Source organism: Mixophyes fleayi, chromosome 4, assembly GCF_038048845.1.
Source record: "Mixophyes fleayi isolate aMixFle1 chromosome 4, aMixFle1.hap1, whole genome shotgun sequence".
Lineage (NCBI taxonomy): Eukaryota > Metazoa > Chordata > Amphibia > Anura > Limnodynastidae > Mixophyes > Mixophyes fleayi.
In genome coordinates, this window is record NC_134405.1 from 213796635 (window position 1) to 213822368 (window position 25734).

General features: G+C 39.6%; 1 protein-coding gene across 2 annotated transcripts in view; it reads right to left on the minus strand.

Annotated features, from left to right (window-relative positions):
- Positions 1–4049: 4049 nt before the first annotated feature.
- SLC41A2 (solute carrier family 41 member 2) overlaps positions 4050–25734 on the minus strand; it is a 77944-nt gene continuing 56259 nt past the window's right edge. The window contains exons 11-12 of one of the 2 annotated variants that reach the window (XR_012691355.1): positions 23351–23489; positions 5469–5555 (exon numbers count right to left, since the gene is read on the minus strand). Coding sequence is in view for 1 of the 2 variants with exons in the window: in XM_075209312.1 (XP_075065413.1) it covers positions 5370–5555 (186 nt within the window). In the remaining variant the exon portion in view is untranslated. Of the gene's footprint in view, positions 5556–23350; positions 23490–25734 lie in introns of both variants that reach the window. The other variant, XM_075209312.1, reaches the window with a different exon arrangement.

Here is a 25734-nt window from a genome sequence, read left to right on the forward strand (position 1 = left end):
TGAAACATGTGTGCCAGACTGAGTGGTGAGAGTGATTACAGTGGTAAAAGTATTTGAGCTGCTTTTTTTTTTTTTTTTTTCTTTCCTCTATCACATTATAGAAAGGGACTATGCAATTTACAAGCATTCATATGGGTTACTTTATCCAAAACTTGCATAAAAAAAAAATAGTGCACCAGATTTTTCATCCTGTGCAAACTGGCAATAGTCCTGGAGATGACCTGTAGAGATGTGCCCAATAGCTCCGGATCCAGTGCCCATGAAGTGGGCGAAGATGGAGACTGCCGCTGAAGAGACAGAAGATGGCCCTGGTTTCTGTGCCCACGAAGAGGGCGAAGAGATTTACTTACCGTTCCTGCGATCCAGCGTTGGTATTTCCTCTTTTCCGCAGGTCTTGGCAGCGGAGGGAGGATGAGCCAATCAGGGCTCACCTTCCCCCGCTGGCCAATCGGCGGCCGGATGAGTGAGTCAATCACCCAGTGATGACGTCGTGCCAGCAGTTATAGAAGCCGCCGGGCGGTGCCATTACTTCACAAGTCCGGTGGAGCAGTGAGAAGAGGACGTCCGTAGCGTCGGATCAAGACGAAGACGCTGGAAGTGGCAGGGTGCCCTTGTCAGGGTAAGTAGCTACCCTGCCACTGACTATCACTGCCAGAGAAGCTGACGGGGAGCCCTTGTAGGGGCTGAGAGCGCCCCTGCCCAGAGAGCTGCGGGAGACAGCGCGCCGAAGCGGAGAAGAGGCGCCGCCGGCTGGAGGGTCTGGAAGACCCGGAAATGAAGACTGCAGGGCCAAGCTGAGTATCCTGCGCAGAGCAGGTAAGTATATTCAGCATTAAGTCGGGCACAAGGCCCTTATAGGTAGTTAGTGGGCTTAAAGCCCAAAAGTGCATAAAGGGCACAAGGCTCTAGTTAGTGGCCTAGAGGCCATAGTCAGGTAAGGGCACAGGGCCTAGTTAGGGGTTAGTACTCCAAGGTGACAGGGCACAAGGCCCTAGTTAGTGGGCTCAGAGTCCAAGGCAGAGAGGGGGCTAAGGCCCATAGTCAGGGCACAAGGCCCTGTAGTCAGAGGCCCATGGTGTTGGGCATAAGACCATGGCTGTAGGCAGTGGCGTGAGAGCCCTGAGAGAGTAGGGTGCGGTCCCATGCGTAGTGTATACTAAGGTGTGTGTACTACATGACAGCTTCCAGGTACAGAAGCAGGGTATTATTCCGCTTGTGCGGCAAATATTGTATTGTGCTTTGATTTTGGTGTGCTGTGTGTTTCTTTACAGGTTCAAAACGTCAGGCCCCCATTGAAGGTAGGCTCTTGTTTCCTGACTGTTTTCCTGCAATAACCTGTACTGTGGGGACAAGGTGTAGTTAAGAGCTTACACATAGCCAGGGAAGAACACAAAGTAGTTTTTCCGTCCCGTAGGTCCCTGGGGGTAACGCTAGTTTCCAGAGGTGGTGATTGAGTATCTCACTGGCAGCGCGGCACAGCTCTATTGAGGTCCAGGGGCGGCCCGTGGTTCTGTTTGAGTGTTCCAGTCCTCAGTTTCGGTAGGTTCTCTGGCGGTTCCGGACTGGGACAGGTGTTCCGCTTGCGTGAAGGCAGTCTTTTCGAGTTCCTTGCAGTGACGACTGGCTGTTCCGTGCGGCAGTTGACAACGGTGGTGTGCTGTTCCAGTGAACCTCTTTCGGGCCTTGTGCAACCGGTCCTTAGAATTCCCCATAGGAAGAAGACAGTCTTCTCGGTACGACCTGGGTGAGGGTGTTATGAACAGCCCTCCTGAATAGACCGTGAACACCGGCTGGTGTTCCCCGTAAAGTAGAGTGAGTAGGTCCAGGTAGTACACTACACCGTTATAATTATATAGTCAAGTTGCGTTACCGGCCATTAGATAGTTGTTAGGGTCAGGTCGCCTGTTGTAGTTAGTGCAGTTCTGTGGGTGTACATCCTAGCCTCATTGGCAGAGTAGAGGGAGGTTTTGTTTTGTTGCTTGTCATCCACAGGTGTCGGGAAGGAGCAGGATAGTAGGGACCGGAAGTCATTGCCGTGGTTTCGGACAGCCCTTTTATGGTAGGCACGGACGTAATTTCTGTTTCTTCCTCAGAGGGAAGTGGTTGGAGGCGACAGAGGTTCGGTTGCTGATCTGCTGGGATAGGACAGCGGCTGGGGTGCATCGGAAGCGGACAGGAGGTGACCATGTAAGGTAAGTTCATCTGTGTGCATCTGTCCTGTTCCCCGCAGGCATTACAGACCAATATGTTTGTTTTTTTTTGTTTGTTTTTTTTAGAGTGTTTCAAACATACCACACTGGTAGCTTGAGGTCGTAATGTTAACAATAGTGAAGTCATTTTTATAGACAAGAGATCTTCCCTAAAAATTAAGAATAGTTGTTTAATTAGAACTCACTTTTCCATACATCAATAGGAGCAAGACCATTGGTGGTGTAGCTGAAAATTCTAGACCAATCCTCCCCCCCACACCTTTAACCCCATTTTTTTCTTCTTCTCCTACCATAGACTATTTAAGGATGAAGTCCAATAGAATGTTGAGCACTGTAGCTAAACCGCTCATTCACAATGAAGTTGGTATGTTGGGTTATCTGTTTTAACAATGTAACCTTACGATTTCCATGATCTAATTGTATGTTGTACTACTTTTACAAAAGAACCTAAATAAAGTGATGTATTAAAAAAAATCTATTGGTGAAAATAATCCTAAACTAAAACAGGTCCTTCACAATACACATCTTTAAACCAAATGTAATGAGAAGACACACAGTTCTGATCTGCTTACTCACAGACATGAGCTAAAGCAGGTGACTCATATTTTAGCATTTGCTGAATGATTTCCTACAGTCAGTAACCAGACATATACCCTAAAACTGTCTTCTTTGTCTTTGAAGAATACTAGATTGTAAAAAGACAACCGAGGTATTAAATTACTCCATGAACAAATCATCTGCCTGGTGTGCTGCTGTGTTGCAAAAAAAAAAAAAAGATATCCAACATAAAAAGTATTTTTAGAAGCCTACCTCAGAAAGGTCATTATGCAAGACTTCACATTAAAATAATAGCTTGTCATAGTAACGTAATCATTAGTATAATTAAGAAACACGATTCTAAACATGCATAAATGCAGTAGTCCTTAATTATGTCAAAATGAGTGTGTGTATCAATTATATAAACATGGCAAATAGGCACAATTAGCTGTAAGTATTCCTTGAATTATCAGTCTATATTCATGGGAGATAGCTGCACTTTGCCTCCAGATATTTTAAATGTTCCATATTTGTGAGAAGATTATTATGAGGAAGGCTGAGCAGAGGGAAATTACATGGTAGTGCTTAGGACATCAACTGATTACCATTTCAGTTCAGGTACTGGACTCATTGAGATCAACTGTCATCTCTATTCCTCCTCTGGTGATCTACACTGCCACCTATCATGTGGGACAACTGCTCTGGCTATTCTTCCATGACACAAAAGTAAAAAACACTGGTCTATACACACAGTAAGGTTCATAAGATCTTCCCAATTCACTCTATATTTCACTGGAGGAAGTGTGGTTCCATAGGAGATCCATTTCATATATTTTGGGACTGCCTATAGGAAAAAGTATCCAATCTAACCACACAAGTAACAGGAACGAATATTATTATGCTTCCTATGTAGCTGGTCATATCCATATTGCTGCCATAGCACAGCAATAGAACTATTACCCCCCTTGAATACCTATTTCTACCCCTCTTTTTCCATACCCAAACAAATCTTTTAAAAAAAACTAAAAGTAAAAAAAAAAACAAAACAAAAAAAAACATTCTGGGCATGTAAAATAGCTAGTACTAACTTCATTCTGATCTTTTGCCTTGTTAAATTAATTTAACAATTCTCGTTAAAGTCCCGCCCACTGACCATGAAAATCTGAAAAAACTGCTGCTTTAGTCACAGTGCATTGGAGGAATACATTGTCTATCATCACGAAGAGTGCAACATTGCTTACATATACAGTATATGAGCGAGCTGTGTGATAAAACACATAACTGAAAAAAACAGACCCAATGTTCAATGTGTTCACAGAACTTTATTGGCAGTTAGAAATGGGCATTTCTGACATTAATGCCCAGTATAGTCTGTGATGATCACTTATCTATTCCACTGTGTTAATTTAGCCCCTTTCTGTAGTGTATAAAAGGGTCAGTCAAAAAAACAAAACAAAAAACAGTTGGCAAAGGAAAAATTCATGCCAGTTAAGGTAATGCCATATTGACACATCATTCCCATGTATACATTTTTAAACAGTGAAATAAAAGTGGATTTAAAAAAGGTAAACATGTACAGTATCTATGCAAAAAAATGTTCCCTATGTTGCAAAATAACCTACCATGCAACAGTAATTGCTTTACCACTTGAACCGCAAGTTTTGGAAAATGATTCAAACCCCTACTTTTTCCCACTGTACAGATTTGTACTCTAGCGTGCAGGATCTTAGCTGTATTTATTTGTCAATGTCCCTTCTTATATAGATATCAAGTACCATTGAAGCAAAATGTATATTTATCTGAAGTACCGATTCATTTTTTTCACAGAACAAGTCACAAAAATAGTTTATACAATTATATTTGCCCACTAAGGGTCTATTGTACGAAATGTAAATCAATGCATTATAACACTTTAATGGCAAAAGCACCGGAACTTCAAGAATGTTTATGTACAAAATATATAATATTTAGAAACATTCATTTGGCTGGATATCTAAGAAGTTGGGTGTAAAGGTTATAAGATTTGCAATCTTTGATTTGACTAAACATTTTGTGAGCAATGCCCACCTGTGGTAAATTTGCAATACATTAGTACTTTATGAATAGGTGCATTTTGCAATTTCATGTTGGAGAGGTAGGTATACCCTAACATAACACACTATAAATTATTGAATGTAATGTCAAATACATACAAATGAAAAAGTCAAACAAATTTCTAATGTCAAAAAAAGATAAACTCATAAGTACCTTATCATGCTACTAAAATTAATTTTTAAAAAAGTTGGTATAAAATAATGAAAAATAAACCACCCTGAAACCACAGAATAGACAACACATGAAAATTAAATTACAAAATTAAATTATAAAGCCATACAATGTGCATATATAAAGTGCTTTTAGCAAAATACACAATTCCCCTGTCTATCGATCATGAAAGCTACTAATTAATGGAAATTTGTATAAACACAAGGTTCTTCATCCACTCTAAAACCTGAAAAAATTTAATTCTCGTTGTTTCGTTGGTTTTCATGGAAATATTTATTTTATTTTCATAGTTGTTTTTAGGAATGATTTTCCAGGTAGTGGACTCTTGAGCGCATCTACCTGGATATCCAAAATGTATTAGTCTCCAACATCTCCATCTCTGTCCCCAATAAGCCAAAGAATATGGAAACTGAGGGCAAGTAAAGCAGTTCCTAAAAGGTCTCCCAATGCAGTAAGATAAGGGATGGAAAAACTGTCTGGGTCCTTCCCCTTTCTCCAAATGTGATGCACCATCCAGTCTGCAATCCACAGCAGAGAAAATACCTGAAAGAGATAAGTCATTGAATAAACAGAATGTTTTGAATGTACGTTCCATTCCAGAGGCTTACCCATGGAAAGATCCTGGATTATGGCACACAAGCTGTGCATTATTTGTAGGGGGAAAGTCTAACGGAAAGCATTCCGTGGGTAGGAAACTGGGTGTTTTAACGTCACTTATAAAAATAAAACAAAAACGTTCAGCTAAGTGAAAATCTGACTCCAATTAATAGAAATATGTATATTATATTCATACATCAATATATTCAAGAGTAGATAAAAGCACAAATATTACATAAGCCATCTACGTTTTTAAATGTATGCTACATTTTTATAATATATATATTTATTACACACACACACATATATACATATATATATATATATATATATACATATATATACATATATATATATATATATATATATATATATATATATATATATATATATATATATATATATATATATATATATAATTCCAGTTGTTATAAGCACACAGTACTGACAATCTTTGTTAGTTTATCCAATTATAGTAGTGGTTCTACACAACAATTTATTCAATTATTTTTTAATGTTGTGTTATAAAGAAAAAGAAAACAATAATGCAACTCGTTTTATAAAATATTAATACTTTAGTTAATAAGCAGCCTTCATGGTAATCTTGTTACACACACTGTGAAATTATAAAATCACTTTTAAATATCAAAACCGAATGACTTATCTTTTGTAGATTATGGATTGTAATAGATCTGTCATTACGCAATAAATGGCTTACTATTCCATGTACATTTTCATTCTTCATTCAATTTAATTCTCCCCCAGTTGACAAAAATTGTACACAGGAAACATCTCACATGGACCATCACACCATCCCTCCCCCAAATAGAAGAGCTTAGTTTGTAATACGCTTTATACAATGGCAACTAACTGAATGGCTGTTTGGGCGCTGGGGAGACTATTTTACAAACCAAGAGGCATGGAAATCACTGTGGTCACAGTAGCTGGGGGGAAAGGGGGATTATTCTAGAAATCTCAGTTTTGAAAAAATACAACAAAGTCATCTAAAGAAAAAAACATAACCAAGAGTTTTTTTTGTTTTTTTTTAGAGTTGTCTAAAATCCTCAGCACAAGAAGATAGGTAGGTGGTTTAATAACTTTAATGTGTCCTTATTTTTCCACCAGAAAAGCTTATAATAAGAATGTACAAATATTGTCTATTGGAGATATAACCATGTCCCCCCCACCCCCCAAAACAAAAACAACAGTTTCCTTTTAAAACTCTCACAAACATCTGAGGTTATGAAATAGGTTCATAGGACCTCTGTTATGAAGAGGGTGTCTAAGCTTGTGGGAGGTAGAAATCTTGAAGGACGGCCCTGTGCATAACTATAAGCAGCACATTAAAGTCCAACCCTCTGCCCCTTTAGAATCACCCCTATCAGAAAATTAAACTTTTCCATTTATCTACTTATTAATACTGCTGCGTTTAGCCTCATTTATGGCTTAATCATTCGTGTTTCTGCATAGTGGAACTGGTTGTGTGCCCTTCAGCACTGCACAGAACACCCATAAAATACACCCCTCTCCACTCCTTTATATTACATCAATAATCTTACTCCACAAAGAGAAATCTCATCTTTACCCATCTCCGCAATCTAGATGCATCTACTCTGTACCTAAATCACTCTCTTAGCCCAGCTTCTCACCCCAGCCAGTGCACACTTCTCCTCTGAAAACCCATGCTCCTTGGTGGAAATCTAGGCACACCGTGCCAAAGGAGGATTTCTGTGTAATCCATGGTGTCCACATACTTGTGTGATAACGTACATTAAGACTGTCCTGAGACATGTTATTTTTTTTAGCCACACTAGTATATGTACTGGATTATTCCTTTCACACCTTTTGTTTTTGATTAGCACAATTCTGCTTTTAAACTGACATAATTTAGCCATATGTATGGACTAACACACACCACCCAACTCACTATGCATCTATTAGGTAGGTGTGTTGACTTACAACCAAATGCACATTTAAGAGAGTGTATTTTCTCCTTTGACAATCCACTCAGGAACATTTACTCCACTATGGCATATAGGTCAAGAGAACACTTTCCGATATTCCCTTAATATATTTCCCTGCTATGTAGCAAATAAAAGGTTCTCCCCTATTAGCTCAAGTCACTACTTGGCCACATTTGCCAGGGATAGAACCTCAATATCCCTATCCTGCGATTAGAAAAATAATTTGAGGGCATCCTCTTTTGGAAGAATACATTTCCCTTGCAAACAAGCAAGCTCCTTTTTTTATTTTATTTTTATATAAACAGAATTGAAGTATTTTTAAGAAAGGAGGGGGACAATGGGAGGGATACTCTGATCTTGCACTCCTGGCCTGGAAAGAAACAAACACAATTTGAAAGATGGTGTCCTTCTTTAATTTTAATAAATATAAATTTAGAAAAAAAAAAATAGAAGGGAGAGGCAAGGGGCTCTTTAAAGTCACTAATCTTGCTCCCAAATGTTACTTATATATATAAAAATAAAAAAAATAGGAGGGCTCAGATCTCAACCCCACTCTGAAATAAATGGGGGCACTATAATTTGAAAGAGGTGAGCCTCCTCTTTCAAACTAGGCTGTCCATTTTTATTTCTTGCCTCCTGATCATAGTCACCAGACAAATAATATTTATGTAAATAGAAGGGGGTGTCTCCCCCATTTGTGTAGTGAAGCGCTCCCTTCACTCCACTGAAACTGCCCTCACTAAAGTCACTAGTGACCTTCTCTTCGCTAAATCCAAAAGACACTACTCCCTTCTTGACCTTTCTGCTGCCTTCGATACCGTTGAACATGCACTCCTTTTGCAAACTCTCAAATTTATAGGCCTCTGTAACACTGTCCTCTCCTGCTTTTCCTCTTACCTCACCAACCGCCCCTTCTCAGTCTCTACATCACCCCTTCTTCCCTTATCTGTTGGTGTTCCTCAACGTTCCGTTCTTGGCCCCCTGATTTTTTTCCTCTACACCTCCTCCCTTGGTGTCTTCATCCGCTCCTTTGGCTTCCAGTACCACCACTATGCTGATGATACCAAAGTTTATGTTTCATCCCCTGACCTTTCCCCTTCCCTTCTCGTGTCTCCTGCTGTCTCTTGGCCATCTCATCTTGCATGTCCCAATGCTTCCTTAAACTTAGTATTTCCAAGACTGAACGTATCGTTTTCCTCCCTTCCAGGACTCTCCCCCCTCACTATTTCTGTTAACACTACCCTCGTTTCTGCTCCTCAAGTCCGATGCCTTGGGGTCACCCTTGATTCCTCCCTCTCTTTTAAGCCTCACATTCTGTCCCTCTCAAATTCCTGCTACTTCCACCTTTGGAATATATCCAAGATACACCCCTTTCTCACCGCGGAAGCTACGAAAACACTTGTTCACTCGCAATCTCTCGCCTTAACTACTGTGACCTCCTTCTCTCTGGCCTACCTGACTCTCACCTTGACCCTCTTAGTCTATAGTCAATGCTGCTGCCCGCCTCATTTTTCTCTCCCGCCGCACTCTCTCTGCTGTCTCCCTAGCCGCACCCTCCACTCTGCCTGTGACCGCCGCCTCACTACTTCACTGATCACCTCTTCTCATTCCCGTCTCCAGGACTTTGCCCAGGCTGTGCCCCAGCAGTGGATCGATCTTTCACGTTCCATCAGGCTAGCATCTACTCTCAAGGCTTCAAGCGTGCCCTTAAGACACTTCTTTATTCAAGTCTATCAGTCCTCCTAAAGCCCTTGTCCCAGCTCTCTCCCCCAGTTAGTACCACCCTATTGGTGTCTCCCCATTTCCTTTAGGATGTAAGCTGTCAGAAGCAGGGCCCTCTTTCCTTGTGTGCTCCTTCTACTGTTCCATCACCCTCTGTACCTCTTGGCCTGCCTTAAGCTTAGGCCTACTTCTCGTTGATTTCTACCATCACTTTCACTCATTGTCCCAGAAATAATTTAATTTGCATTACCATGTTACGTGTGTGTATTTTTGGTCTTCATTTTTTTTGTTCTTTCTTTATCATGTTGTGTCATGGGTCACAGTTTTCTGCATGTCATGTACGGTGCTGCGGACCCTTTGTGGCGCCTTATAAATTAGATAATAATAATAAAACAACAATAATGATTTCTCTTTTTATTTAATTGTCTCTTAATGTTTTTAGGTTTACCAAAAGTATTAGGTGCATATTTGCACTTTGGGTACCACTTTAAGCTAAGCCAGTTCGGAAGAAAAAAAACCAACAAATTGCAGTGGTAGGTGCGTAGCTTTTGCCAGGACTAAAACAAACAATCTGACAGTCGATCCATACAAATGGGGAACCATTCTCATCAGGAGACCTGCAGCTGTTCAGGAAAGCATGACAATTCCCTTTTTTGAACTGTTTGCCCAACTTTTTTGTTTAGTAAATAAATGCCACTTTCTCCTATCTACTGTGTTCCGGTCTTGGTATTTTCTTAAAATGCTAATTTAAATACATAATTTGTGTGGGTACTGCAAAGTAAAATTACTGATATTAAGGTCAATGTCATGAGCCCAAAAGTGCCATAATGAGAAATGCCTGAGAAGCAAAGTAATAAAATACAAGTAACAACGGCCGCAATTTACACTTCAATTTCATACACTTCCCCCGTTAAAAGGTTGCCCTTATACCTAGGTTTAAGGAAAAATTAACTTTTTTATAACTGCTCAATATTTTGTAATATAAAGATATTTTTTTGATATTGTGAAAATAAATGTAGTTTTATGAGGTAATGGCAAAGTCATCTGAAATAATGCATTCAGCATTTTTAATGATTTATCAGACCAAGTATGATTGCTTCTATTGAACTAGGTATATTTTAACAGACAGTATCTCACAAATGTGAGATACTGTCTAACACACTAAGGTGTATTAAAACTCATTTTCATCCAAGGCATTTATTATCATTAGGGTCTTATTTTGCCATGACCCCCAGGATGTTTGAGTAATTTATTACTACAGCAGCCATTACTGTTATATTAATACCTATCATTCTAATATATTATTAGTGAGAATACAAGCGATTTGCAGTAGTAACTGCAATTTTATTTTTCACCTCCTTCACTTTGTTTTTATTCCAATATTTCGCTAGTTGTATCCAGATACTCAAATTTTTAATGAATACCAATAAAACATGTAATTTTAATACTCTATACCCCAGAGTGCCCCTAGATACACTCTTCTATTTGTTCTATACTCCTAAACTATCAGTGTAAGGGTGCACCCTCTACTTAATATAGATTAATTTAGGAACTAACTAATGTTCAGTTATATAGGGGTTATTGATCATAGATACCATTGATAAACTTAGTGCGGTGATTTTTGCAAACATATATCCACAAGTACGAAAGGTAACACCTGCGTTATACAATATACAGGACAAGTTTGGGATTTCCTTTAGACCTGTTAATGGTAAACTCTACTACTACGGTGTTAATTATATGCTTACTGCAGTTTTTGTTCGTGTTTGCGTTATCTTTTTCATTTCTAAGTGAGACATAAGCACCTGCTAACACACATTTCTACATTTCGGATAGAGGTATTTTTTGTGACAGATTGAAGCAGAAATGCAATCACAATAAAAGACTAAATGGTTGCGGATAGGAAACAAATATCTGAATTGCTAAAGAACAGTTTGGTGGGTTCATGAGCATGACAGTGATGCCAATGTAAATAAAACTAGCAATCTGTGCAGAGCAGTTCTGCTACCTTTTCATGCTTTCAGAAAATTGATTGGACCGATATATGCTGTATGAAAATCCAGCATGCTAACGTATAACAGTGGTGGGCAACAGGCGGCCCACCAAGCTTTCACACAGGAGGCTGCTCTTGAAATTATTATCTGCTTAATAAGCAGAGAATGAGACAGAACAGGGGCAGCTGACCACTGGATCATGTGATCTCCTCTGCACAGTGCAGGGAAGTCACGTGGCATACCCAGAGAAGAATGGGGGGCTTGGCCTGGCAGCCATTTGCGATAAATGCCATAGCTCCGATTATAGGTAGGAGTGGATTCAATTGGCCGCGATGTTCCTCAGAACATCGCAGCCGCTCTTTATTACCGTTTATGTGGTAAAAAGTAACGCTCACTTTGGCTCGCACCCCATAGAGGTGCAACCAAAAGTGAGCAGTGCTTTCCCCAAAAAAACGCCAGTGTCTCGTAGGCATTCCGGGACACTACACAGCGCTTTTTTTAGAATTGAATCTGCGCCTTAAAATCTAACTCCATCGGCAGACTTTCACATCTGATTTGAGCACCCCTTGCTTAAAAGCTCAGGTAGATTTTGGGCTATTTCTAGAAGTGAGCAGTTTCCGCATTCATAGCTTGAACGGAGAAATTGGACTTGTGGCCAACTGACTTAGCATTTGCGGACTGGTCTTGCGGCTCCCTGCGCATCCTTACACGAGTCCTGCAGAATAGCTACTGTTTCACCTGAGCCAACAGTGATGTGTACCTGCAAATAGGGCCATCCATTCTCCCCAAGGGGATTCACTTCTCTCTTCAAGCATCCTGCACCAGACCGGCCCCCACATAATCAGACTGGGAGCAGGCACCACATATCCAGTGCAAAACTCCTCCTCTCTGCAGGGCACCAATGTCTAAACCAGAAAGCATTTTGTTCCAGATTCCCCCACAAAATACTGCATTCAATTGGTTTAAGGCCCCTCCCAGATGATACCTAGTCACTGCACCTTGACATCCCACGACACCCTCCTCTTACGGTCATAACCCCACATTCTCTTGTCTCTCCTATAGATTATACCCCCAATAATCCACCACCAGGATTGCGCCGGCCAACTCACTCTGTGTGACTATTTGCTTTGAAATCCATCGCTGCTCTGACCAAGACAGTTATCACTCAGTAGGAAGCATTGTGAGTGGGGCTCTGCTGCCACCCTGTGGATAAAAGAAAGTGTGCGGAAAGAACTGCTCTTATTCCTCATTACCTCGCTGGCTGAGATACAGTGGGCTGAGGGGAGAGTTTAATCTGTGACTACATAAACTCATCTGCCCCACAGACTTTTCATCTAATGCTATGGCATAAGCACCAAAATCACCCCTATGTGGGCCTAATCATAACTGGGGGAGTTGGTTGGTGATACCCCACAAGTGATAAATAGCAGTACTGATATCCAAGCTTCCAAGAAAGACAACCGACCTCACCTCAATGGGTAAAGAAGAGATTACCCCCAAAAAGGAATCGGTTAAGACAAGAGACCCCTTCCCTCACGCTGTATGAGTCTGTGATTTTCATATATTGCCTCATGACAATTAAGATTTTTTTTTATTTATATAGCGCCATTTCTATTATACAGCACTGTACAGAGAATATGTAATTATTCAAATCAGTCCTGGACCTCCCCTCACTCTGATATTAGGCAATATTTGAAAATCACAGGCATCTCTAATGCAACCGGCTCTCATTATTATTATTAGTTATTTATACAGCGCTGTTCTTATTATACTGTAGAACATGTAATTATTTACAATAGCCCTGTCCCATTGGAGCCTAGATTCTAAATTCCCTACCCCACACACAGGTCCATTTTGACAAAAGTTAATTAACCAGTATGTTTTTAGACTGTGGGAGGAATCAGGATCACTGGCAGGAAAACTTATTAACTCCACATTGAAAGGGACTTAGAACCCATGAACCTAGCTCTATGAGAAAGCAATGCTAACCAGTGCGCTGTCCATACCTCTACACCTGCTCATTAACCTTGGGCAGAGCTCCCTGCTCTGCAACGTCCAAGACCATCCCCAGCTATCTGATCGAACAGGTGGAGTGAATGAAATCATACAAGATCTAAGGACTCTCGCAACCAGGAAAAAAAAAAAAGTACTTCCAAAAGCTGGAACGGCAGTTACAGGAAACCATTAGAGAAGATGTCTATCCAATCTGAAATCTCCAGTGTAGCTGGGAGACTTACATTCTTAGAAGAAAAATGTTAACCAATACTGATCATGATATAGCAACCACAGAGACAGATAGGCGTCAGTCTATAACCAAGGTGTACAGTGCAAGGAGGTGCAGAATCCACAGAATGGAACAAACAGCAGTGCAGTGATAAACGTGGAATAGGCAAAGTCCAGTCCCGGCAACAACCAGGATAATCAGGGTCACAAGCAAAGGACAGATATCAGTAAGCTGACAGGATTCAGAAGAGGAGCACAGTAATTCTAGCATGTGAACACTATAACCAGAAAGCTCTGAATTAAACAGGTTCATATTTAAGTTATCATCAGGTAAAGATAAGCCCCCAGATGCTCTATAAAGGATGTGACCATAATTACTGCAAGAAAACACAGTAACATTGTCTGCACAACAGCAGCAGTAAAATACACTGCTTAGAAAAGAATTTACCTGCTGCTCCTAAAATGAGGTTGTTCTCCAACAATCATTGGAGTTGAAAAAGATGTTTCACCGACTAAATGACCTGGACAAGAGAGGGCAATAAAATAATCTGCGGGTGAAAGGCATCCCAAGAGAGATACCTGTGACAGGGATAATAGATGTGTTAAAGAAAGACAGAAAGACCTTCAATGTGCTGCTGCCTCAGGACACTAATTCAGAAACTATCTTTGATAGGGCCACTGTTCCCTTTGCCCAAGGGAGCTCCAGATAGAAAAGCCCAGGAATATAATCTGTCATTTACACTATTACACGCAAAATGAGGAGATACTAAAATAAGTCCAACACTTAGACAGGATTGACAGACTGAAATTAAGTCCAGATATTTCAGAACCTCTCGTGGTCCACTTTGTGATAACGTAGACAACACAGTCTGGATGAGCTGCACAAAAGGTACATTAGATATCATTGGGCTTTCTCCTTCAGCCTTTAAGCCTCTTTCTCCCATCCAGTCTACTCTAGAATAGATTATTTGTTTGTAGGCCACATACACTTCCATCTCATACCTAACTAATTGATCCAATGCATCTCATTGCAAGGGGAAGAGGCATGCATGGACAACCGATGCCGAAAAGGCAAATGAGAAGACGAACTATCTTTATCCGTCAGGGGTCCAGAATAAACGACTCCCTTTCCAACTCTCTAATTATCTCCAACAGAACGAAGCAGGGCTGCCCCTTATCCCTTATTACTTTCCTCTTCTGGAAGCTTTTGAAAGAGCAATGGCTCAGGCTTCTGGTTGAGGAACAAGGAATATAAGCTGCACTATTTGCTGATGATCTCATAATTATTATGATTCCAGTAGTCTCTATCCCCAACCTGAATTTCATAGGTATGACAAACTTTAAAATTTACTATGCCAAGTCTGGGGCAATTAACATCAAGACGCCACTGGCATTGATAGATTACAACATTCATTCATTCTGCTTCATGTGGCACCCACCTCATATTAAATACTTAGGGTTTAATTTAACGAAGGGTCTAATCCAGTTATATAGTTCCAGTTTTACATATTGTGAAAGTTACCATCTGTATTATACAGTATGTAAGACTACTCTTTAGTCATGTGGCCACTACTACGCAGTTACTGGTATGCTTGTTATAGTTTTTGTAAACCAGTGTCCTAGTTATCTTTTCGGTTTCTAAATGAGACATGCTAAGCTGGAAAAAAAAAAGGCATGAAAATATGCAAATGCTATCAGCGCAAAACAACGTAACACACATTTTTACAATTCAGACTGTGTAATTTTGGTGACAATTTAAAGCAGAGAGCAAGTCACAATATTGCAATTTTTCTATTTCATCACTGTAATGTCGATTATTTTCTTCTCAATGCTTCCTACAACCCTTCCTTAAAACAAACAAATAGCAGATTGTATAAGCTGGAGGGAACATTATAGAAAGATAGGGAAAAGTTTGTGATTAGAAGAATGGTCACCACCAGATAACATCCACCAGAACACGGCATTTGATCCGTAGCAGACATGATGCTGAGGTCATCGGATGGAGAGAAAGCCTTCGACAGAATATACTTTGCCGACATAAAATGCATGCGGAACGCTCTGGGCATTGGCCCAGATATAGTGAATTGGTTATGAACATTGTGTTCTTACTGCACGGCTCTCAAATCAAATGGCCTTTTCTTGGATCCTGTGGACTGGTGGTCATGTTCCAGACGCTTACAAAACAGACGTAGTAAAATCTGACTAAATACTGATAACCAAACAATAGACGTGAACGTAATATCCACAACTAGAATGCTGACAACATTGGACATACATGTAGTACAAAAAAAGGGATGTCAAAACTTAAAAATTAACCTTGTCAACAATTTTGCCAACAAACACTATATTTATGTAAAGATCATTTTAAATAGCTGTTCGCCATGGGAGCCTCTGCTATATAGATCTTTATTACGAACCTCTAGATCCAGGAAGGCCTGGAAGCTTCATCTTCTCAATGCTAATAACTAAATCAGACACAAAGAACTCCTTATACAACATAGAGTTAGTAAAAATAAGAAGAGCTTTAAAAATGGACAACAGATTACAAACAAATAAAATGTTCACATATAAAGCAGAACAATGTTAAAAAAAATAGGAATCTGTTATTAAATAACCTGTTTCACCACAAACAGTACGGCTTATCATGGCATTTTAAATGCATCCCGGATGTCTGCAATCTTTTTACAGCCTGTGAAAAGGCCTATAAAACATGTTTGACATGCTTTTGTACTAAAAAGTTCACTGTAGGCATTTTCAATAGGTTTACCTGCCGTAAATGCAAAAAGGCAATAAGGTGGGTTCCAAAAATACAATGAAAGCAAAGGTTGTGGATATAGTATCACTAGAAACAATGATTTCTAGGAAAAGGTCCATGTACATGTGTTTTACATGCGTCCAAATACTATTCCAATTATGAGATCATCAGACAGGGTCTATGGAACTTCCTGGGAAGGGGTAGTGGGTAACCCGGAACCTGTGGGACATAAGCTGGACGGCCATGGTATAAAAGTATTCTGGCACAAGAGGTAAAGATAAAGAGATCATCCATAGCATACATTGCTGTTAACAGTTTATGTATTGGTAAAAGCCAGTGACTAGGGATGTATTTGGTATTCAAGGAAAGACATAACAGAACAATTTACCCTCCTCTATAAAACATATCAAAATAGGTTTAGTTCCACAAAAATGCATTACAGACACACAAAAACAGAATAATGCATGGAAAATACAACACATAATCTTACATCATTAGTCCACCATCTCACATACATTAGGATATTGCTGTGAAACAGTTAGCACATAGTTTTGCAAATCCAATACCAGGTATCTCGAATTCTGCACAAAACCTAATAAATCTCAGGCTTATATCTGCCCTGTGGTTTATTTAACGCACTGGAAGTGTCCGGAACAAAAATGAATGCTATAATATTCAATTAAGACTAAAATGTGTCTACAAAATGAAACAAATGGCCACACACCTGCACAATGAGATGGATCTTTCATGCTATATAGGACTATTACAAACCTTAATGATGCTCTATGCTATGAAAGTCTGACTGTAGGTGCTGCTGAAGTTGGCACTCTTGCCTCTAAGCCCACACGTTTCTTTACCACCCTCCTTTTTAGCTTCCTTTATCTCCTCCCCTAGCTCAGAGTTTTTATATTTTTTTGCAGTATGATTATATACAGCTTGTTAATATTCCATCATAAATTCAAGTTTTAGAAATTAATAATTCTCATTTTTATGTTGGCCATATATTGCATTGCTTTGGCTTTTTAACTACATTAAGGCATGTTTTTCCATTAATGCAATTGAACAGCATCCTGGTAAAATTATGAAAAACACAAATGCGTTTAATATATTTTATTTTTGTTATACAATAACTTTTTAGGGTGGTCACCTAAAACGCACATATGTAACTGAACTCTCAGGAGAAAGATTGCAAGCTCTCACCACTAGGTGAGCACCAACTATACTTTGAAACTCCCTTCCTCACTCCAAACAAGTGACCAATCTTTTATGCCTTAAAATACTCTCAGAAATTTTATTCTAAAAATATATTTTTAAACTGTCTCTGCAAGAGCATGTTTTAATTTGCTTACAAACATATGATAATGTGTTGATACAGGGAGTCATTCATTTGCTGGTATGAAATCAGAAAGGATTATTACTTCCATAGATCTACACAGGGCCGCCGAGAGGGGGGGGGAGCGGGTACAGTTTACCCGGGCCCGGCCATGCTGCTAATAAAATTTATTTATTTTCTTATTTTATTTTTCTCTCTTGCGGTATTTTTTTTTTTAACTTTTTTTATTTTTTTTCCCGCGGGGGGGGGGGGGGGGGGGGGGGGGGTCTTGGGTTTCTTGGGAGCTGTAAGAAAAAATAAATAATAAAAAAAAAAAATACTCACGTGATCGCGCGGCGCCGTGTCCCTCCTCTCCTCCATTCACACTGACTGCCGGGCGTGACGTCATCAAGTCACGCCTGTCAGTCAGTGAGGAGCGCCGCAGCCAGCAGGAAGAAAGAAGACAGAAGAGGAGACAGAAGAGCAGAAAAGAAAAGAAAGAAGTTGACAAAAGGTAAGTAAAGAAACGGAGAGGCTAGGGGAGGAAAACAGGGAGGGACAGTACTATAAAGAAAGGGGACAGAGAAACAGAGGAGGAAAAAAAGGAGAGAGCCACAGATGAATAAAAAAAAAATTGGGGAGAGAGGAACAGAGGAGGGAAAAAAAGTGGGAGAGAGGAACAGAGGAGGAAAAAAAAGGAGAGAGCCACAGAGGAATAAAAAAAAATTGGGGAGAGAGGAACAGAGGAGGGAAAAAAAGTGGGAGAGAGGAACAGAGGAGGAAAAAAAAGTGGGAGAGAGGAACAGAGGAGGAAAAAAAAGTGGGAGAGAGGAACAGAGGAGGAAAAAAAAAGTGGGAGAGAGGAACAGAGGAGGAAAAAAAAGTGGGAGAGAGGAACAGAGGAGGAAAAAAAAGTGGGAGAGAGGAACAGAGGAGGAAAAAAAGTGGGAGAGAGGAACAGAGGAATAAAAAAAGTGGGAGAGAGGCACAAAGTAAAAAAGAAGGGGGAAAAGCAGCATGGAGGTCGCAGTGTGAGCATAAGGGGGTACAGTGTAGTTGTGATGAAGGGGCACAGTAATGTGTGTGATGGCACAGGGGGCTTGTTGCAATGTAGTGTGTGTGAGGTAGGTGGCGGCTAATTAATGGGCGCTATTTTGTTTGTAGGGTGATGGTGAGGCAATTTAATAGTAGGGACTATTAATTTAAGATGGGGTGGTTTGGGGGCTATTGAATCTTGGGGTGAGTTTAGGGAGAATGAGGTCTATTTATTAAATGTGACTATGAATTATTTAATGGCAGTGATGGTTGCGGGAAATAGGTATTGCTGGGGCTGTTTGCAGGAAGTGAAATAGGTTTATTTATTAAATGTGAATACTATTATTTTAATGTTGGGGCTGGAGGAAGGCCTAATTATTAATCGTGAGTGCTATTGATTTAAGGCCGGGGCTGGCTGTAATTTTCTAAATGTAGCCATTTTTTTTTCAAAATAGGTCCTTCAACATTCCTGGATCCGGACAAGCCACAACTAAAGAAAGCAGCAGCCACAGGTGGAGAAAGTGAGAAGAACAGGTAGGAGAGAGCAGCACAGTGTGTGAAATGTTGTGATTCTAGTAAGGACAATACCAATTTTTGGTGAATGTTGTGCCCAATGTAAGGTGTAGGCCAAGACTGAACTGTTTGTGTACACACTGCATTGTTTGTATACTACACTGTGGTGGTAGATGTCCTGAAAGTCAGGAGTGCTTGAACATATGTGACGCTCTGGCGAATTGAGAGCCTAGTGGTTTTTATGTTAGCCACGCCCCAATGGCACGTTTGCCACGCCCAAATGCATGACCACACCTCCCAAAATTTTTGCACCGCCATTTGGCTAGCCACGCCCCTGAATGTATGACCACACACCTAAATTTTTTTGCGCCGCCGTAAGGCGTCGCAAAAAAATTTTGGGTCTTACTTGAATATGAGGGGGGCCCCATGAATTTGTTGTACCCGGGCCCTGAATTCTTCTTGGCAGCCCTGGATCTACAACAAGGCACATATTAGATAACATGGATCCAGATACAGAAGTTTCACCCCACTATTCACACAGTCACCTATCAAACCACATGGAGATTTTATCATTGCTATTGTAGTTTAAAAGGATGTGTGCATCTATCCCAGATTGGGAAAGCAAACATCCAATGCATTACCACAGCTCACAGACAAGTTTCCATTTAATCATGTGATTAAAAGAATATTTCAAATAAACTGGTTCATTTACAGTTATGCACATCATGCTAGCATAAAGGGGGTTTTCTGGATTGAACAACTGAGCTCTAGTTTTCTTGTCTAATATGGTGCTCTACATGACCTATGCTGTAGTAGTTTATTTTAATAATGTAGATGTTATTTACGCTCTTATTCTCAAGGTGAAAGAATCTCCAAGTGACTCCTGAGTCGAAGATCTTCTATAATCAATACGAAGATCTAAGATGCTGGAATAGAAAGTGTACTAGAGCAAGGAATAATGGATCCCATCTATTCTAGACAGCACTGTTTAAATCATCTTCGAAACGCACATCAATATAATCAATCCTATACACTCAACAGCTTCGATAATTTGTAAAGAAGATTAAAACCGCATTTCCAAACTATTCCTGCACTGTATTGATGCATCTACGTCAAATGTGGCATTTAATATTGATTGATACAGCTCAGCCACGTTCAATAGCCATTGTGAACAAAACAGAAGACCTGTTTACAGGAGAAAGCTTTACGTGAGCTAAACCTGCTGTTTATCTAGTGACAATGAATGTATTTTTCAGTCTTTGAAACACCACCTCTGAATTTGATCTTTATCATTTTAATGTTCCACTCTTAAAAAGGTTTCCTATATATGAATATTTCTGTATAGGATATATGCAAAACAGTAATAGTAAACTATTGCTTTAAACACTTAATTGGCAAAAGGCATATACCCACTAATCAACAATGCATTAGTTCTGAATGTTCCATAGAAATTGATGGCCGTACAATTTACTATTCTTAATGTAAGACTGTGACTGATAGCCTTAATAAACCTTCTGTTTTGCTTCTGTTCAGAACGCAGAGTGCAATGGAAGGTAGTTTAGTGTATTGTAGTATGCTCACTACAATAAACAGCTCACATACCCAGTAACTATGTATATTCAAATAACAGTTTCCCTTAATGTTTAACCATTACAATTAACGGCTATCCAATATAACCATCACCACCATTTATTTATATAACATCACTGATTCCACAGCACTGTACAGAGAACTCACTCACATCAGTCCCTGCCCCATTGGAGCTTACAGTCTAAATTCCCTAACATACACACAGACAGAGAGACAGAGACTAGGGTCAATTTTTGATAGCAGACAAATAACCTACTACTAGTATGTTTTTGGAGTGTGGGAGGAAAAAATAGCACACAGTAGTTGTACAGAGATCTCCAAGTGAACAATCGTTCATGACTGCATGCTGTATACAATTGACACCAAAAATTGGCTGTTATAATATAAAAGGCTATCTTCAGTGTTTATCATTTGTATGGCTTTGGAAGACCTGAAACAATGTTGCTAGCCAGAAGCAATGGACAGCTTCCAGCTTACTGTAAAAACACTGTACTTCAATTCACCTCTATTCATAAAAACAATCCGGTTATTAACAGTGCACATATGTTGAATTTTGTCACATTGCCTAATATAGCAATTAACTTTTTTTTTTTGGGTTACTTTGGATAGTTCTACTTCTATAATATTGTACTGTGAAACCTAAATAAATAAAATACTACATAACTAACAAACCTTAGCAGAGGCGGACTGGTCTGGAGAAGGGCCTTACAGTCTGGCCAGAGATCCCAAACATGGGAACGTTTCTTAGGACAGCCTCTGCCCACTTAAGAGATGTTATAATTAAGTAAAGCCCCATTTACCAAGGCTATCCAATCTAAATTAGTCAGGGAGCAGGCTTTTTCCATTTGCAAGAAATCACGCTCCTGGTGTGGAAAAAACAAGTCAATATAGTCTTCCCATGTGCCTCGTCTCTCCATAAGCTCAACCACAAAATATTATATATATATATATATATATATATATATATATATATATATATATATATATATATATATATATATATTTATTTATTTATTTATTAAGGACACTTGAGGGGAAACTATCCCTGGATGACACAAACATACAAAATGTACTAATAACCACCACAATGCATGTATGCAAGGGCATTCACAGATCATTTAAAACCAAATAATCTCACTGCTGCTAGCATGTAATAGTTCACTACTCACCACCTTTATTTAAACAAGTTGTCCGGCTGTTGTAATAACCACCACAGCAGTACATCATTGCCATTTTTAGGTTAGGGGTGCCAGGTATAGAGAGCAGGTGATTTGGCATTTTTCACAGATAACCACTCACATGCCAACTTGAGATGTCACACCTTCCTCCCTTTCAAATTTCTACAGGTTAATTATTTGAAGCAGATCACAACTTAACCCAAATAGTTTTTTCTAATGACTTCTGAGCGGAATAGCGTGGCACATGACATCCTAGTAGATTTCAGAACAAAATGACGTCACAGAACAGCCTCAATTGACACTAAATATACTTCTGGTCTATAGTGCCACCAGGACTAACTGCCAGTGCAGTCATTGCAATTCTACTCCAGTGAAAGATGAAGCTTCCCAATAAAGCAGCAGTGTGTCCCATTCTGCACCAGTTATTTTAAATTTATGTTGTACTGTCATTGCAAAGAGCACCTCCTCTTATGCCTCATGTAATCCAACCCGACACAAAATTATTTTCTTTGCCCAGAAACTTCACTGCTCTTTATATGCTTTGCAGTCATCCAATGAAAGCAGTAAAGCATTTATATTATACTTAAGAACTTTATGAGATTTAGCTGCAACTCACAATTGTTATTTGTCCCATATGGAGGCTTGAGCACAGTCCTTGAGAAAAGGGCATTTTGTTCCATCAGAAAAAACTACTAGACCACCACCTGAATATACAGGACCTGGTGATGCGAGTTAGAGAAATATACATGTGATACCATTTTATTACCTCACAATGTTGATGATGATGATGATGGTCAGCCAGTTAGGGTCAGTGTCACTGAAAATAACCTTCTACAACCTTTGGAGTACTACTTCTACCGGATTTCCAAAGCAACTGCCTCCGAAGTCCTACACATGGTCTTTCATGCCTTCCAGACCTGCTCAGCACTGTTTACACGAACCACTAACAATCCTGAATACAATTGCTTGCTTTTCACCTTGGATCTCTGCTGGCTTGATCTTTTATGCCAGTGCATATCGGGGACTTTGCAGATTCCTTTCCAAGAGGTTTTGGACACTTACACTAGCCCTAGTAGATGCTAGTATCAACATCTACACATCTGTTAAATACAGAAATATTGATTAAGTAATACTTATTTTACCTACTTTGAGACTTTGTGCTCAAGGGTCTCTGCAGCTCAGCACCACTTCGCTTTGTACAACTTTTAAATATTTGTACCAACAGACAGGTTAGAAGAAAAAACAATCTGGTTCTCAAAAGTATATCTGGTTAACAAGGCTATAAAATGAAATCAGACGGGCAGATGCTCGGCCAGAAAAGAAAATGGTTCAGTCAGTAACGCTGGGTACACACTGAAGAATTTTTCCGACCGATGTGCTATCTCAAACGATTGTACCTACGACTGAAAGTCCGATCAGCCTGGCGATTCATGGGTACACACCAACATGATTTACCTTCAGATCTATGATCTTCATCTGGTCCTCTAGTCCGGAGAATGACAGCACAATATTCATTCACTACTGTCACACTGATTAAAACCGTCTTGTTATAGCTATCCACATGTCCTAACGAATTTCGTTAGCATCTGTGACTCTGAAATGAAATATTATGTCTCAGAACGAACAAATGAATTATTCCTTCTACAGCACTCTCTACATTTATTCACTGACATTCAGTGCTAACATCGGCTGAAAAGAGATTGTGAGCATGAGTGCATACACACTACATGATCGTTAGGCGATTAGTCGGAAAATATTAAACAGTATGACCAACCAAATAAAAGGATGATCGGCACTTTGGGATGACTTTAGACCGTGTCGCTATACACACTCACACGATATCTGACCAAACGGTAGGATGTCGGCTGATTTGTCCAATTATTGGATGATGTGTACCCCAGCTTAAATAGAGGACAAAACCTTTTTTTTTTTTTTGATGCACAGTATAAGTGAAAGGAGAAAAATAAAAAAGTATAGTAAAGAAGGGAGAAAGTCTTGTGGAGGGAGACAAGGATATAATTGATCATCTAATACCGCTTTCATACTGCCGACCCGGCAATATCCTGGGTATGTGAACCGGGTATATTGCTGGGGGACAGAGGCTCCCTCGGAGAGAAATTCCCGGGTAGGCCCTGTTCATACTGAACACGGGTCTGCCCGGATCTCCATGGCAATATCACAAGAGGAGCTCTGATTGGCTCCTCTTGTGATGTGTTTTTTTTTTCCTTCCAACTTTATAATTGTGTTTGGCGAGATCCAGGTTGAAAAACCCGGGTCTCACCATTCATAGTGCAGGCGACCCGGGTATTACCCACACCAAAAGTCCTGGGTCTAAATCCCAGCTTTTCAGACCCGGGATTTTTCACCAACACCATTCATACTGCACCTAAACCCGGGTTTTCATGCAGTATGAATGGGGTATAATTAAGTATTTCTGTTCTGTATTTATATTACAACGAGAACAAAAGGAGCAGGAATATTGATGCAAAAATGGGTTTACAGAGGAGAGACTCCTAACAGAACGCTTAAAACGGAAAGTAGATAAATCAAACAAAAAATGGCATACACCCAAAAGTGCTAAAAGAGCTTAAATGGTTACACCATTAACTGAATTGTTCAGCGTATAAGATCCCAAGCAACATGAACATACTGGGGAGAGTTAAGGTCAAATAATTTGGATTAAATTTTTCGACCGAGTAAACAAAAGTAGATCACGGTGAAGCTGTATATGTAGCTTATCTAGGCCTTTGATACAGTCCCACTTTGAAGACTGAAATATAAATGGGAATGCTTGAGATTGGCATCAAAGGTGGTCGAGTGGATCCAACACTGGTTAAAGGATAGTCAGAAAGTTGTAATACATTGAATGCAATCAGAAAACGTAGATGTCAGAGGAGTAGGCCAATGATCTGGAGCAGTCCTCTTTAATATCTTTACTGGTAACAAAACTACAGGGATTGAAGGGTAAGCAAGCCTTTTTGTAGACACAAAGATATGTAACAGGGTGGACCACCAGGTGACGATCAAAATGAATGATGATCCAGGTAGATCAGAGGAATGATCAAGAGTAGAACAACTACTCTTCAATGCCAAAAATGCAAATGCACTTGGTCTCAAAAATCCAAGGGCAGAATTGTAGGCACTAAAGATGGCAACTACAGAGGAAGAAAGGGATCACTATTTTAGGTGTCTTAAAGGAAAGCAGTCAAGGTAGTAAAGCAAAGAAAGGCAATTCAGATGCTAAGTTACATTTAGTAGCAGAAAGAGAAGTGGTGATGTCACTATAAAGGTTATTGGTAGACCACAACTAGAAAATAGTGTTAATTTCTGGAAACCATATCGCCAAAATTATATAAATCAAAATTGTGCAAACTAGGGCTAATAAAATGTTGAATGGTCACAAAATGTATCAGAAAAGAATAAAAGGACCTCAATATGTATAGCTTGGAGCAGTGAAGGGATATGACAGAAGCTTTGAAATCTGTCAAAGCTTTTCATAACATATAGGAGGAAGCATACTACAGAGAAGCAGTATTAAAATAAGAATAAATGCACTACAACTGAAAGGTATCAGATTTAGGGGAAAATCTGAGGATAATTAAAATAGCCTTGCAACAGAGGTGTTACCAGCAAATATGGCAGTGTCATTTAAACAGGCTAAAAAATATAGAATTCATTTTTAAGAATAAAAATAGGCCATGTGGTTCTTATCTACTGTCAAATTCTATGTTTTCATGTTGCATACATTTGCAACTGGGATTTAAACTTGGGAATCAACCATATATGGGATTTTACCCTTCTAATGTCTATTAAGTCTTGTCAATCTCATGTTACTAACA